Source organism: Elephas maximus, chromosome 2 (assembly GCF_024166365.1).
Source record: "Elephas maximus indicus isolate mEleMax1 chromosome 2, mEleMax1 primary haplotype, whole genome shotgun sequence".
Lineage (NCBI taxonomy): Eukaryota > Metazoa > Chordata > Mammalia > Proboscidea > Elephantidae > Elephas > Elephas maximus.
In genome coordinates this window covers 63,179,202-63,196,477 of record NC_064820.1, presented here as the reverse complement: position 1 = coordinate 63,196,477, position 17,276 = coordinate 63,179,202, and the positions used below count along the sequence as shown (strand labels likewise).

Below are 17,276 nucleotides of genomic sequence, written 5' to 3'. Positions count from 1 at the left end.
ATTAGCGCTCCCCTCAAGTGGCGCCCAGGGCATGCACCCTACCTGTGGTGCCTTAGTTTACGCCTCTGCATCTTGGTTCCCCTGTGTCAGTATTCTGCAGGCTGTACTGCCGTGGCAATGGGAAGGAGCTTCTGTTCTGTCTCTCTAAATGGGGAAAATGAAAGAAGTTTTAATTTGACTCAGCTTTAAAAATAAACAATTATTTCTTATTCCCTAAAAATATAGAAACCTTGGTACTTTCTAATTGACACTATTAAATAATCTCCCTATTGCAGTAGGTCAAAGATGTACAATCAAATCATTTCAAGTGTAGGACTTGTCAGAGTGCTGGGCACATAGTTGCTGGGTGCCATTGAGTCGATTCTGACTCAGACCAACCCCATGTGGTAGAGTACAACTGCCCCCTAGGGTTTTCTTGGCTATAATCTTTACAGAAGCAAACCTCCAGGTCTTTCTTTTGTAGAGCTGGGTGGATTCGAACTGTCAGCCTTTTGCTTAACAGCCCAGCGCTTAACCTTTGCATCACCAGGGCTTTTTGGCACATAGTAGCTGCTCAGTAAAAGTCTGTAGAATGAATTCATCTCATTGAGTAAGGAAGACGTGGCAGTGGGTACTAGAGGGAAGGGAAATTGAGTGTGCATAATTTTTCAGGTATGACTTTTTATTATGCCATTAGGAATTTGTTTGAAATTATTTTTTATGATTTTAGTGATGGTGAAAGTCTGTTGTCCTTTCCTGTCTCCTGCAAAAAAAAAAAAAACCTGTTGCCATCGAATTGATTCTGACTCTTAGCAATCCCAATGGTTAAGAGCTCCACAGTAGAACTGCCCCGTAGGGTTTCCAAGGAGAGGCTGGTGGATTGGAACTGCTGACCATTTGGTTAGCAGCTGAACTCTTAATCCCTGTGCCACCAGGGCTCCTGTCTCCTACAGGCAGTGTAAAAACATTGATAAGTTCTGCTGTGGAACACTAACTACCTTGTGAAGTACAAAGGAAGATAAAACATTTTTCTTGCGCCAGAGATCCTCCACGCTGATTGAAGAAGCAAAATGCAGGGCACTTAAAAATTTTTTTTTTTTTTTATTTAAAGCAATGAGAACAGTGGTTCTTAACACTGAAGAACATGCACAGAATTTCAGGGCACAGTGATTGGGTAGAGGCCAGGGAGGCTCAGCTGCTAACTGAAAGGTCAGCAGTTTGAACCCACCAGGTGCTCCACGGGAGAAAGATGTGGCAGTCTGCTTCTGTAAAGATTACAGCCTTGGAAACTCTATGGGGCAGTTCTGCTCTGTCCTGTAGGGTCACTATGAGTTGGAATTGACTCGATGGCATGGGTTGGTTGAGGGAGGATTGGTCTGTGTCCCACACAACTTCTGAAAGTCCCACCAGACATACATTTAAGTGAAAAACTTCATTGTATTTATCTGCTGGTTATACAAGGCAGTCAGATTCAGTGTAGGTGGTGTGGTCCATTAGGAGCCATCTTTGAAGAGTCACACAAATGGTTAAACATTCTGCCGCTAACCAAAGGCTAGGGGTTCAAACCTATCCAGAGGCACCTTTGAAGAAAGGGCTGGCAAGCTGCTTCCCAAAGGTCACAGCCTTGAAAACCCTGTGGAATATTTCTACTCTGCACATGTGAAGTTGCCATGAGTCAGAATAGACCTGATGGCAGCTGGTTTGGTTTGTCTTATTTTTTTGAGACAAGCTACCACAGTACCTAGGTAACTGACACAGTAAGAAGCTAGATTATTTGTTTAGAACTAGAACTCAGAGTCCATGTTGTTACTGACTACCCTATGGTACCTAAGTGAACACTGGCAAGTCATTTTCTCTTTCTAGGTCTTATATGGAAATGAGAGGATTATGGAGACGATATTAAAACTATCTTCCATCTCTTTAAGTTTCTAAGCTTTTGGATTGAGATGTTGGGAGTGGGAATGAAAAGACGGACTGAAGAAAAAGGTATTTCATCGGAGATAGAATTTAGTAACAAAGTTGAGTGAAGAAGGGAAGGTGATATGTAGAGTGGAACACATCAGGGTTACTCAAGATTTCAGTTAGGTGATTTATATTAAACCTATTAAACACCCAGTAGTGCCTGATTCACATGAAACGCCTATTAAATGGCAGAAAAGAGTCACCGATTTCAGTCTGTGATACTGAAAGAATTATGGGACTACTGACTGAAATGAGAATATTTATAAGACCTACTTTAAGTAGAAAAATTGATTCATCAGTTTTGAAAAAGTTTGAGGTGACTGGCAGAACATTCAAGAAGGGAGAGTATCTGAAGTCATTTGGAAATGTATACTAGAGTTCAGGTCAAGAGGTGGTCACTGCAGATTGTAGGCCTGGGGCAGAGTCTTTGTGGATATCCCGACTAGGGAATGAATGGAAGAATGCAAAAAAGGCATTGTCAGAGGAGTGGGAGGAAAACCAAGAAGTTCAGGGTCCTAGTACTTGAGGGAAAACAGGAAGAGAGATCAAACAGTGTTGAACACTTCAGAGAATTTAAGGAGAATGAAAGACCAGCAAAAGGAAGGCCTTGGCATTCTTCTGGGGTCGGGTTTTCTGAAGTGTTGGGGTTTTAAGTTATTTTGCAGAGGATTAAGAGGAGTCCCTGGATGGTGTAAATGGTTGACACACCCCCCTGCTAACAGAAAGGTTAGAGGTTCAAGTCCATCCAGAGATACCTCAAGAGAATGACCTGACAATCTACTTCTCAAAAATCAGCCGTTGAAAACCCTGTGGAGCACAGTTCTGCTCTGACACACATGGAGTCGTCATGAGTTGGAATTGACTCATTGGCAGCTGGTTAGTTACTAAAAAACGAACACAGTAGGTATGAACTGCAGCTGAGGTCTCTAGCGCAAAGGGCCAATAAAAAGTCAGAGAGGCAGAGTATTAAATGAATGTTTATGATGGAAGCATTTTAATTCGCTAAATGGGCAGTGTTGCATTCTGTTGTACATAGGGTAGCTATGAGTCAGAACCAAGTCAAAGGCACCTAACAACAAAAACTGAGACAGACAAACTTGATACAAAAACACTTAAATGGCAGGAAGACTACAGAGTAATAATACCAACAAGCCATAGAAGCCTGGAGTAAGTGCAGACTTAGAAATGGAGATAAGGTAAAATGGACAGAACTTGATGCTAAAATAGGGGGTGCAGCAGTTAAACACTCTTCCACAAACCAAAAGATTGGCAGTCAAACCCACCTAGCGGCTCCAGGTGGGAAAGGACTTAGTGATCTGCTTCCCTAAAGACTATAGCCAAGAAAATCCTATGGGTCAGTTTGACTCTGTCACATGAGGTGTCTGTGAGTCAAAAATCTACTGGACAGCATCTAACAAAAACAACAGAGTAAAAGCTAGATTTTCCTCAGTTCTCTTCCACAAAACCTCTTAGCATAAAAGGTACTGAATGATGCTATCCCAAACCAAATAGAAAAGACAGTTTTTCTTGGAAGAATGTAGGTTTCTCAGATAACCCTCCTTGTAAAAGGCCTGATTACTCTTGAGTTCCATTCTGGATTCTAAGATCTACCCTATTCTTAACATTGTGCAGTCATAAACATACTTTCTTCTGATCAAAACATAGATCTGAAATCTCTATACCAAACTGTGCAAGCTTGAACCACATACAGTTCATTAGCTTTCAGATCCTGTCTTTTTCCCCCCAGATTTATAATAAATCACCCCCATCCCCAGATATATAAGGAATGGAGCTCAGAGACATACAACAATAGAAACAGAAGGAGCTCAGAACAGCCGTGACACAACAGATGAGACAATGTGTCGTTAGTGAATTACGGACATTAATTGTGTTTTATAGTGCTGTATGTGTTGGGCAGGGGGAGGAGCTTTGGTTATATCCGTGTCACCAGGGAAGTCACTTCTTATTGGATTTAAGAGAGGGAGGCAATTAAAATCCCTGATTGCCATTACAGAGCAGCTTTTATTTTGAAGGAAGAGCAGTAAGAATATTAAGAGAGACGGGAATGTTAGAATTCCTAGAAAAGACTTCCAAATGACCGGCCATCCTTATTTAAAAATCAAGTACAAATTTTTGAGAGTTTTGTGGTCCTTATTCATCACTGTGAAAAGGGAAATCCCATTCATATTTTCACGTGGCAGCCTTGCAGCTGTAGGAATACATACCGTTATTAAATGGCGTTTACCAATCCTCCCTGGAGGTGATCCTCCCCGGAGGTTTGCCCTTGCCAGCCAATCAAAAGCCAGCCTGCGCCGAGGCCACGCCCTTGTCTTTACAGGCCGAGGGATGGAGTACAATTGGTGCATAGTTGGGATTTTGTGGGCGGGGTTTCACAGCTTCCCGCAGTTCCTTATTTGGTAGCTTTTGACTGAACTAGTCTTTCTTGCTGCTAAGCATCTTGACATACATTATTCATTCAGCTCTGCAGCTCGGGAGAGAAAGATGCAGACCCTTAGATCGTTAGATATTTCTTTATCACGTGAATTCTCTTTTCTCAGAATAGCTGTTGAGTTTTGTGCCATTTTGGAGTTTTACAAATGGCATGTATTCAGTGGGAAGAGTGCTCAGTGGAATCTAACGCGAGGCTTTCTTATATATACTTAATTACCAAACATCTTTAAAATCACTCAAGCTTCGTGGCTTGTGGAGATTGTTTTTAAAGTATCAAGGTTTTGAAGATACACATATTTTAGAGCTTATTATCTATATAAACCAATCAATCAAAAATGCCTGAAGTAAACTATTTACTGTCAGTGTCTTGGGGCTACATAAAGGTAAGATTTATTTAGCCTTTGAAAACTCCTGATTACTCTGATTACATGACTGATAGTTAAAGTGTATTGTGATGAAGTCTATGCTTTATAAACCTTTTTTTTCCCCCTTAGACATGAATTAGGAAAGAAATATGTGATTTTAGTTGTGAAGATAAGGAGAGATTATGTAACTTATTAGATGTAATTTACATGTTAAAATAGCCGTTTCCAATGTACAGTGGTTCTTTCATTTGTAATGAGTTATGTGAGCTATACTTTAAAATATCAGAGTAATTAAATAACTTCATTGGAAATAAATTATTGGGCCAAATTACTTATTCTGTTTTATGGATCCTAGTTAGCATGTAACCCTTAAGATATATGAAATTAATTTGTGTTTCTTTTGAAAAATCTTTACTGCTTTAACCCGATAAGTATGTTTTTTCAACTTTGGTTATAAATCTCTAGATGACATTAAAAATCGACATTGGTTGACTCTTTAAGCAATATATCACTGTAATGAAAACCAGAGTGCTTGTAAAACTGAAAAGTAATAAGTTTATGTGATGCTGTTACTTTCGTTAATCTCAAAAAATAGATGAATACACCAAATTTAATAAGACTATTTCTGCTTGGCAAGCTTTTTGCCTGCCTGGTGGTAGTGCCTGCTGATCTTACCGCCATCGAAGAAGCTAGGGTGAAAAACACAAAAAAAACCTTATTCAGTCCCAAATGAAGCATGCCTTCAGAAATTGAAGTTTGTTCTTGAATATTTAACCCAGCCACGATACCTTTTTTTTTTTAAGATTTAGTGCCCGTTATTTTAATGAGTCTCAGATTGAAATGTTTTGCATTTTCATTGCTTCTTTCTTTTTAAAGAAAAATTCCCCCATTGCTGTGAGATTTGCTTGAATTCTAAGAAAACTTATTATCAGTTAGTTTTAGTGGCCCAAGTAGTCATGCATCCTCCCCACCTCTATTTAAACCCACAGATGGTCTAGATCTTTTCAGTTGTTTTGTAAATATGCAATTTTCATTATCTGAATTTTGCTAACCATGTCTTGGCTTAGAATAAAAATTTAAAAATACAGAAAAGTATAGAGTAATATAAGAAATCCTATCACCCCCCCAGGATTCATCTCTTAGCTTTTAACCAGCCCACATTTGATGTATTTTTTAAGGGCTTCACATTTGTATTATAATTATGAACAATACCTCAAAGAACCTAAGTACAGAATCTTAGTGTTTATCTTTTTGAGGAAATTTTTTGCTAGAGAGCTTTGTTTGTTTGTAATAGTGTAACCTGTAAAAACCATTAAGAAGGACAAAATATAGATATATTTGGTTTTATTCTGTGTTTTGAAGAATTTTGTATATAGCCAATACAATGTTTATTTGAAATAGCTGATAATCTACCAAACTTGTATCACAGCACAGCATACTCAAATGATTTTTAGCAAAATATTGGGAGTGGGGGGATAAGCATTCTCAGTGTTTGACTTGTACCTCTCTCTTCGTTACATACTAGGAGGGTATGTAGTATACCCAGTAACACACTGGCATTGAGTGCACACATACGGGGGGGTGACAGTTTAGAATATTTTAATTTTGATTTATTGTTTTATTTTGGTCCCTTAACAATCTTAAATGCAAAATATAAATTGCAGAACTGTAGTTTAAAAAGCAAAATACAGTATTCCCATTCAACTGCATTTTTACTTTCCAAATGCTACACACAGACATACTGGTGCATATCGAGAACAAAGGGTTTGAAAGCATTGGCTTAGAAGTCGTCCTTTTTTTTTTTTCTTTTCCTTTGTTGCAGCCATATTTCTATATATTGTTTTCAGACTATTTAGATGAAAAACAATCAGACTGATTTATCAATAGAAAGTGTTTAGAAGTCACTCTTAAAGTCTAAATGCTCAAGGGAAATTTTCTGCATTTTGCAACCAATTCTTTTGAAAGGCACTTCTGCATTTTGTTTTCTTCTAAATCTGTTGCGAACTGTAGCTATGTTCTAAGAAGTATACATTTTATTACCTTTTCTAATTATATCCCTTCTTCCTTGGTAATTTTATGTAGTTATCCTAAATATTACCTAGTTATCGTAAAATGAGAGATATTCCACTTACATTTAAGAGTGGTTGTTGAATGGTTTACTGCATTGTTCTTTAGTACATCCAGTTATATACTCCAAAACCATTTGTGAGATCAACTACTAATTGAGAAAGCACAGCTAGTAATTTTTCTCGTTATTAATTTAGCTTCCCTGGACTAAAAGTTTTATATCATCAGTGTAAAAAAGGAAAAAAAGAATTTTACTTCCTTTTAGCAAGTGAGCTTATATTATAATTTAATTGACTCTTTGGAAATGGTGTCTTTAGGAAATTCCCAATAATCTCTTCCTTGGGAAGATAATGGATTGCTCAAAATATTGGCCTTTCCAATTATGTTAGAAGGAAGTGTTGACTTCTTTGGAACACCTCAAAGGCCTTGTGATGAAAGATTTCTCCAGCCCATGTCTTCGTTTTTTGAACAAAGGCAGGAGGGTGGTTTGAAAATGTATGTATATGATGCAAAAACAATCTGTGGAATATGCAACCTGTCATTCAGCCTGTACCATAGTTGGATTCCTTTCACTGTCATATTTTACCTTAGTCATCTCTACTAGCTGGCTTATTTTGATGAATTATATAAGCAAACTGCCAGAAAAATTAAACTTCATTGTTTATATTCTCCCAGAAAAATCTGATAATGTGTGTAGCATATCTGCAGGTAGCACGCACTTTTTTCTGCTTGGGCATATGGTAACATATTCCTCGTATCAGGTTGCTTACAAGTTTTAGAAGGCAGGTTTTTGAAAAACCGGGTCTCTGTATAACTCGTCCAGTTGCCCGCCGCCCCCCCCAACCCCATTGCTTCCCCCCAAAGCCTGCATTGTTTAGTTTACCTTAGAGAGAAGTACTTGGAGGGCAGGTGGACCACACTTTCTGTATAGACCGCTGAGGGGATAGGAATGGCTGAAAGCCTTGCCAACTCCCCATCTTATAAAAAAGGACTTGGGTCAGACCAGGCAGTTCTTAATAGCAACTTTTAACTCATACCATGGACAATTCCAGATCAAAGACAGGTGTTTCACTGAGTATGTGTTTAGTATGTTTAGCAGATTCTGACTTTTCCAAAGGTAAATTGCATATGTTAAGCAAGGACTTATTTGCCTTCAAGGCATTATGCAAGGTATTACAGTTAGTTTCTCAGGGTGGGGGGAGGGGATGGAGATCGTCTTCCAAGTGAATACTGTCCTAGATTCTTTTATAGCAGGGCAGGGAAGCTAGATATTTAGATACGTATTTTTATGGTCATAACTATAGTCAGATTCTTCATCTGTGTGTCCTGCAGTGATTTAAAAAAAAAAAAAAAGAAAAACTCACCATAAAAGGTCCAGAAATCAGGGACTGAGTGCTGAAAAGGGAGTTAGGAAAGAGAAAGAACCCAAGTAATACTGAGCACCTACTGTGTGTCAGGCTAATAATACAAGATGCTTTGTAAAAGATGGGCAGACAGTTTTTAAAGTGAATGTCTTCATATGAATATTCTTAGATGGCTCTAGATTTTGTTTTTTCCCCCTGGGGATTACAATGCATGATGCTAAGTGCACGCAAACAGCAATCCATTTTTTTGTATACTAACCCACCCATTGCTCTCCAGTCAATTCCAACTCATAACCACCGTATAGGACAGAGTAGAACTGCCCCGTAGAGTTCCCAAGGCTGTAATCTTTACGGAAGCATACTGCTACTACATCTTTCTCCAGTAGAGTGGCTGGTGGGTTCAAACCACCAGCCTTTAGTTAGCAGCCAAGCGCTTTAACCACTGTACCACCAGGGCTCCTTTTTCTATACTTCATGATGCTAATTTTGAAAATAAACATGTACACACAAATGTGGAAAAAAGGCAGAAAAGGAAATATAGCTAATGGTCTGGTTACCTCTGAATAATGGGAATATGGGATTTGTGTGATTCCTGATTTTTTTTTTGTTATAGACGTCTAGATTTTCTATAACATGTATACAATTTTAAATTAGAAACAAATTATAAAAACACGTGAACAAAGAAAGTGAACTTCATGTTTCTGTCTCTGAGACCAAGCTCCCTAGACCTGTAAACGAACAAGCAAAAGGATTTGTATTGGTTATGGCCAATTCTTCAGCTTTGACTGTAGGAGATGTTAATAACGCATTTCTCGTAGTACCTAGTTGTCTACTGGAATGTTTTCACTGGTCTTCCTTAATGCTTTGTGGTGATAATTAAATCCTTATACCTCATCGAGATGGTCAATAAAATTGACTTTGATTGTGATTTGCCAGATTATATTGAATTAGGCCACCTTGGTGTTCATTATACAGAGGCACGAGGTTTTTCTTTTTCTTTATATTAAATAAACTAAATGCTGAGTTAGAATCAGAGTTCAAACATTAATTAACAATAAACTGACCACTATCCACCAGATTTAAATAAGAATTTATAATGAAATTTGAATTTCGAATAAGTTTACTATATCCGTTTTAAAAGACTACTAATTATTGAGCAAAATGTGTTTGACTTTTTTTTTGGGACCAAGTATCTAATAACAGTTATAGTATGTATAGAAAAATTATATTGTTTCTATATGTTAAGGAAAATACTTAGATATATTAAAAGGCCCAGTGGACTATTTTTTTAAGTTAAAGACGCTTTAAGAAGCAGCAGAACTGAGGAAACAGAGAGCCTTGAGAATATCGTGGTAATGCCAGGTAGTGGTGGTAGGCGAATTCCCATGCTGCTTTGTATTTAAATAGGCACCAGGGCATCAACAAAATAAACTGTGAAGTAACGGAGTTTTGAAAGTTGACTGTTTTCTATTTATGTGACTTCGGGACGTAGATTGGTAAATTCGATGGATGCTCAAAAACAATAAATCTTACACTCTCTATTAAAAAAAATATATATGATATTTTAAAAAATATTTTATTTCTCCAGAGTTCTGGAAGAGCACTCAAATAAAATGTATTCAGTTTTGCTTTGGGGTAAAAGACTACATTTTAACTTCTCACCAGTACACATAGTTCGTTTGAGCTAATGATAAATTAATTGGTAAAAATATACCATGTTTTATTGTGTGGCAACACTGTTGTGTGCCCTTAGTTGTTTTTTTTTTTTTTTTTGTTCCTCTTCTTTAAATTCTAATAATACATCTTAAGTTTTTATTCCCTGTTTTCCCCCTTATTTAATGTTTTTGAGTATATAAATCTGTATTCAATATGGTAGCCACCAGCCATGTGTGGCTACTTAAATTAATTACAACTAAATAAAATTTAAAATTCAGTGTATCATTTACAGCAGCCACATTTCAAGTGCTTTGTAGCCACATGTGGCTAGGGGCTACTGTAGTGGACAGCACAGGTTAGAGAACTTTTCCGTCATTGCAGAAAGCTCAGTTGGATGGTGCTGGTCTCAATGGTCTGAACAATCTTCAAATGCCTGAGGCTTATTTTTTAGAGTATACTTATGTCACTTAAATTTTTCCTTTTTTTTTTTTTCTTTCAGTTTAAAAGGATGCTTAATCGGGAGCTCACCCATCTCTCTGAAATGAGTCGGTCTGGAAATCAAGTATCAGAATATATATCAAACACATTTTTAGGTAAGAATAACATGCAATTTTAATCTTCTCTTGAGTTGTTTATTTGTTTTTGGAGGGGTATAGGCACCAACTCATTTTGGAAACCAAACGAACATTAGAAATTACATTACTTTTCATTCATCATGTTTATAATTTAAGCCTCTAAGCCTTAGAATCAAAGGTAACTTTTTTTTTTAAATCTTTTAGTTTTTATTCAGTTTCAGGAATTCTCTGAATTCAAGTTGTATATTGCCAGTGTTTTCAAAGTACTAAATTTTAAAATATATCTTAGGTAGAAATCTCTACATACATTCAAAAATACTTGTTCAGTGCCAAGTATTGCTGGGCATTGTGTATTTAATGATAAACCTAATTTGACCCCCTATCTAGTGGACACTAAGCCCAGTCAGCCAATGAGGCAGATACAAGGCAATTGCTAAAGAAAAACCTGATGATAACTCAGAGTGTGGTATACTAGGACCCCCCTGCCCCCAATCCACAGAAACAAAATGTATTAAATGAAAGTCAATAACTTGAATATACCCGTAATTTAATTCACTTTCAAATAAATTGCACTGATACCTTAATTAGCACACTCACTAAGTGGATATGTATTGAACACATAATATGTTCAGGGGTGAGCTTGCTGCCTTGAAATGGAGTGTATTGAGACATCTTATGTCTCTTCTTAGAAAACAGCAATTAGTTTACGTGCATGTTATACTTATCAGATGATATTGAAAATTCTGTCTGTCCTCCATAAAACCTTGTAACTTCCTAACCCATCTCTCAGTATAGCATAGGCAATATAGAGCATCAAAAATTGTCCCAGTCGTCCCGTGCTAGAACACTGCTTCTGCTCCCACAGTCTGACCCATTTTGGTAAGCTATTAAGCTTACATGTTGTCTTATGACACTTGTGTATTCAGTTTCTACCATTTCAAAGTATTATAACTGGAGTCCTTAGTTGGCAAGGGTAATTTTCAAGCTACTAAGTGAATTTCAAATAGGAATAGAGTTGATGACCAGTGGAAACAATGCGTTTTGCTTTTTTCAGCTATCATGATTTAAGTCTTGTTAAAAAAGAAAAATTATTAGTACGGTCTGTCAATGAAGAAACCAGAGTACACCTGAGGTTAGTTATTTTGCAGTGAGATTTATTTGTGTAAGTTGGTTTGAAGCTTTCAAATTAAGTTCTTATCAAATTGTGAATATCCAACTCTCTATAAAAGGAATTTAAGTTGAAAACATTTCTTAGAATATATAATGAGCGATTAAAACCTGTCCAGTTATGTGTGGCATGATAAAAAATGATAGCATCAATAATAAATGTAGAACATTTTCTAAATCTCTTTAAGATAAGCAACATGAGGTGGAAATTCCTTCTCCAACTCAGAAGGAAAAGGAGAAAAAGAAAAGGCCAATGTCTCAGATCAGTGGAGTCAAGAAGTTGATGCACAGCTCTAGTTTGACTAATTCGAGTATCCCGAGGTTTGGAGTTAAAACTGAACAAGAAGATGTCCTTGCCAAGGTACGATGACTTCAGGGATCATGACCATAAATATGTGATGATCCTTTTAATGAATTCTGAGTCTTTCTCTTGTAAATAGATAGAAAATGCATAGGTGTGTGTGTCTTTGAACACACTCTGTAAAGCTTGCTCTAAATTATTTGTGTTTTACGAATATGTGGATTTAGACAGGTGGTTTGGTATATGTGTTGCTTACTTTTTGGCATCTACATATTATTCTTTGAACTTAAAGAGTTAGAAATGTATTATACCTTCTGCATGTCTGTGTATCTGTATATCCTTTTTTAGTAGACTTAGCTAAAGTTTAGGGAATGAATTTTATCCACTGAAGAAATGCTTTGAGATTAATATCCAAAGTATATAAATGTGTCGTGTTAGCAAAGTCATAAGGTTAAGCAGTGCTCGTCAGTTTTCAGTACATTCTAGTGAACTTGCCTAGACTTTGCCTCTATTTATACTTCATATCCATTACATTTGAAATTAATAATTAAAAAATTAACTCTGCTCACTGATTCATTTATTTTTTGATATCTTTCTTTTACTTCAGGAACTAGAAGATGTGAACAAATGGGGTCTTCATGTTTTCAGAATAGCAGAGTTGTCTGGTAACCGGCCTTTGACTGTTATCATGCACACCATTTTTCAGGTAACCTTGTTAAGTTCTATCACGTTTCTTTTACCCACCCACTTTTGCTTATTTTGATTTTTTTTTTCCTTGCTCCTTTACCAAGGAACAAATAAGGATACAGAAAGAGTAGTGTGTGGGTAAAACACAAATAAATCAATTTTATTATTTTTTTTTTCTGTTTAAGAAAAAGACATGGGAAAATTGAAGCAATTCATTAAAATAATAGTTTGTTAAAGATAATATATGTCACCCTGAGTAGCCCAGAGAATTGAATACTGACTTTTAAAAAATGAGTAAGCCCCCACAGTTGACAAAACTTTAAAATGTAATTTTTTCATTTACTTTTTAGCATACTGATACCTTCTCTATATCCATTTCTCATCTGTGCTGTGGGAGGCTCTAGATACCCAGGGACTGGAATGGCAAACTCCAGCCCTAGGGGGAGGGTTGAGTTTCAGTTGGTGGGCTTCAGTGGCTGAGTCAGTACGACTGGGCGGAAACTGCCTTCAGGATAATGAAACATGGAAACTGTTGGAGTTGGTAGTTCATTCCCAGCACCGTATATTTTGAGGATAGCACACAGAAGGACAAGTGGCCCAGGTTTTGTCCCCAAAGTTGGGTATGTTCCATTAGTTTCCATTTTTGTCACTAAACATTGTGAGCATGCCATTGCCAGTTCTGAGTTATCTGTGACAACACTGACGTGACTTTTTTTTTTAAGACTCTGAAAAAATTTTTTTTTTTTTAATATAAAGACAAAAGTGTTAAGAGAATATCTTTTTTACAGGAACGGGATTTGTTAAAAACATTTAAAATTCCAGTAGATACTTTAATTACATACCTTATGACTCTTGAAGACCATTACCATGCTGATGTGGCCTATCACAACAATATCCACGCGGCAGACGTGGTCCAGTCCACTCATGTGCTATTATCAACACCTGCTTTGGAGGTAAATCTCTTTCCTAAATTTCAAGAACACTAACTTGCCCCTTATTTTGCAGTTTCTTAAATTTTTATACTGAAGTGTTTGAGTGCAGAAAATAATTGGGTTCTCTGGAAGTATACCGAGTTGTAGGGGAAGAATGTTGTCGTGGCTCATAAACAGCTGATTCTTTGATGAATTTTGCCCATGAAAGTTGATATTGCTTCCTTGAAATGATCCAGTGGACATTTCATAAAGGATGCCTGGCTTATGCAGTTTTGGTTAGTTTGTTGTCTTGAAATGTAGTTCTGATGGCTTTTGTATTTATAGTTCAAAGGATGACTGTTTTATAAAATATCTATAAGCAATGCGTTTTCTTTTTCATAGGATTTATTAGAAGAAAACACTAATTTTACCAAATCCTAAATTGTTTTTTTGAATGTTCACTAAGCAGTCTGATTTGCTTGATAGCTTTAGGGAAATACTCTCTTTTGCTGATACATTTTTACAGTTAAGATTGTTTTCATTGTAAAATATTAATACCTTATTGTTTGGGTCAGTGGTCCTTAACTGGGCGCCATTCTGTTCCCCAACCCCCCGCCCCCAAGGCATTTGCCCATGTGCGTACTTTGGACATGCTGTCAGGAGGGATTAGTCCTTGGAGAAGGACATCATGCTTGGCAAAGTACAGGGTCCGTGGAAAAGAGGAAGACCCTCAACGAGGTAGATTGCCACAGCGGCTGCAACAATGAGCTCAAGCATAACAATGGTTGTAAGGATGGCGCAGGACCGAGCAGTGCTTCGTTCTGTTGTGCATAGGGTGGCTGTGAGTCGGAACTGAGTCAACAGCACCTAACAACAACAGAGACATTGTCTCAACTAGGGAGCATAGGCTGCTGGCATCTGGTGGGCAGAGGCCGGGGATGCTGCTAAGCATCATTCAATGCAAAGGATAGCCTCCCACAACAGAGAATTATCTGGCCCAAAGTTTCAATAGTACTAAGGTTAAGCAGCACTGGGTTGGATGAAAGAAAAGAAAATCATTCCTCATGTCTTACTAGTTTTGTGTACATTTTCAGAATATTCTTAAACATCTTAAATATTTTTAAAACAGTTTGTTAACTTTAAAAAAAAATTTCAGACATTTCATTTTATAATATTTTTTAAAATGTAACCAATGGAAAAGGCTTGGTCATGAGGTATTATAAAATTAGATAAAATATTTTCTTCCAGGATTGTACTTAAAAAGCCCATGGGTATTTCATTACCTAAAAGACTCTGACACATTCTGATAATCTGTTTTAAACTTTGTTTTGTTTCCTGTCTATGTTCTAGGAATTAGTTTTCCATTTGTTGTACTTTTCGTTTTTATTATTATAGTATATTAACATCATCTGTGTTGTTTGATTTTCCAGGCTGTGTTTACAGATTTGGAAATTCTTGCAGCAATTTTTGCCAGTGCGATACATGATGTGGATCATCCTGGGGTCTCCAATCAGTTTCTGATCAATACAAGTAAGTGCAGCTGATGTGCGTGTTTATTTATGCAGAAGACATTCTTTCTTTGTGCATGTTAGGATGCCTGAGGGACTTTATAAACTTGGGTATTTCCTCTCTTCCACACAGAGTCATGGTCTTTTGTGATGTGTAAATATGTTCTTTAATGATAGTGTATTGTAATATAATTTAGCTGTAGAAATAATATATCCCATGAAGCATATGATGTTTGGGAAAAAGTGCATTCTAGTACATCTATGGAAATAATATATCGGTGTGTTCGTAGACTAGGGTAATCAAAAGTGGAAGTTTACAGCAAGATTTAGATAGCTGTATTACCCCTAAACTTTTAAATTAAAAAAAAGTTGAGGGTAATTAATGTTCAGCCTTCCTCACTCACTTTATGTCATCGTTTAATCCTATTCAGGGGCTCTTTCTCCCCCATCCTCTTCCACCACCATGCCTAGCCCAGTATTTTTCCTTTTTAAATCCCCTAATAAGGGCAAGGAAACCCTGGTGGCATAGTGGTTAAAAGGTACGGCTGCTAACCAAAAGGTCGCCACCGAATCCACCAGGCGTTCCTTGGAAACCCTGTGGGGCAGTTCTGCTCCGTGCTGTAGGTTGCTATGAGTTGGAATCAACTTGACAGCAATGGGTTTGGTTTTGATTTTTAATAAGGGCAACAGGAACTTCTCTTTTAATTTGATATCTTTTAACCATTAACCTTTTTTTTTTCCTCACCGGTGACATTTCACCGTCTAAGAAGTCATCACTGACTTTGGAACTAAAAGGGATGATAAAGACTGTATAATGCAGGGCCTCTCTGACACAGAAAACCTCTCTAGGGACTGTTTGGGCTATGCCTTTGTGAAGGATTTTACAGGAATTCTATTCTTTTGGTAGCCCCTCCTACTATGGTAGATTAATATTATAAATTCACTTCTATATATAAAAAAATTAAGTACAAAATTGTTGAAAATCCTTTTTAATATCAGTTATGAATCTGGGCCTTTCTTTTTTTGCCGTGGGTTTATGGACTGTAGCCTCCTCCTACCCCATAACATCCTGTCTGTATTAGTATATGTGAATTCACCATTCTTTGCCTGTTCTTTGTACAAGCCAAGGGTTGAAGCTATATGAATTGTAATAAAGAATTCTGAAGAGTTCTTAGCATCAAATTTATAGACCTTGCATTGGATGGGTCACCTGTCTTACCGTGGAGGAGGAGGCAGCAGCCCACCGTGGTGCTCAGGGTGGCGTGGTTCGCTCTGGGACAGGAGGCACTGGCGCTCATTTCGCTGATGCCCGGTTCATTTACACTGCTGCTTCTTCATTGTGATGAGAGTTTTCAAAATTTTATGTCTGTTGGTTTTAGGTGCCAAATGATTTGATAACAATTCTACTTAGACTTGTCGTAAATGAGCTGTAGGTTCTGAAAGCACCTGGCAGTGTTCGTTAAGCTTTTGTAAGTGATTTGGGGTGTGGGGAATCAGATTTAGGATTTAGAGAAGTTGAAATTCCAGGTGGGACACTGCAGAAGTCTCTTTCAAGGGCAGTGAATATAAATAAATCCAGAAAGTGTAAATAGTGTCATCAAGTTTTCAATATAACGTTCTAGAGGGTATTTATCATAAAAAAATCCATTTAACTCTCTAGCATTATTTTATGAAACAGTAATGCAGTGTTAAAAGTAAAGAATATATAAAACATTAAATTTACCTGGAAAAACTAATTGTTTTTGTTTATAGGTAAATTGCCTGTGTTTACAGGAGAAAGATTTAGTCACATTCATTATGTTTGCAGAGGTTACAATTTTTAGTTTAGCTACGGGTTTGTGTACTTTATTTCTCTGATCATTTTTTTTTTCACCTTTAAAATTTTTTGTTATTGTGGTAGTGTGTGTGTATGTATGACATAAAATGTGCTGTCTCAACTGTTTTTAAGCATACAGTTCAGGCTCATTAGTTGCATTCACAGTGTGCAACACATTTCTAAAATTTTCATCTCCCCAAATAGAAACTGTATTCTTTAAGCAATAACTCCTTATTCTCCCCTCCCCCAGCCCCTGGTAACCTCTGATCTACTTCCCGTCTCTGAATTTGCCTACCCTAGATATATTTCATGGAGCGCTGGTGGTGCGTTGATTTTCATAGATGTGTGGTTATTACATATTTGTCCTTCTGTATCTGGCTTATTTCACTTAGCATGTTGTAGCATATATCACAGCTTTAATCTTTTTTTATGACTGAATAATATTCCATTGTATGTTTACCACACTT

General features: G+C 37.0%; 1 protein-coding gene across 17 annotated transcripts in view; it reads left to right on the top strand.

The window, feature by feature from the left end:
- The window catches only part of PDE4D (phosphodiesterase 4D), a 1,645,162-nt gene that overhangs the window by 1,616,388 nt on the left and 11,498 nt on the right, over positions 1–17,276 (top strand). For all 17 annotated transcript variants that reach the window (XM_049857545.1, XM_049857590.1, XM_049857581.1 and 14 more), the window contains 5 exons: positions 10,344–10,437; positions 11,775–11,947; positions 12,495–12,593; positions 13,363–13,527; positions 14,916–15,015. In XM_049857545.1, coding sequence (XP_049713502.1) covers positions 10,344–10,437; positions 11,775–11,947; positions 12,495–12,593; positions 13,363–13,527; positions 14,916–15,015 — 631 coding nt within the window. The remainder of the gene's footprint in view (positions 1–10,343; positions 10,438–11,774; positions 11,948–12,494; positions 12,594–13,362; positions 13,528–14,915; positions 15,016–17,276) is intronic.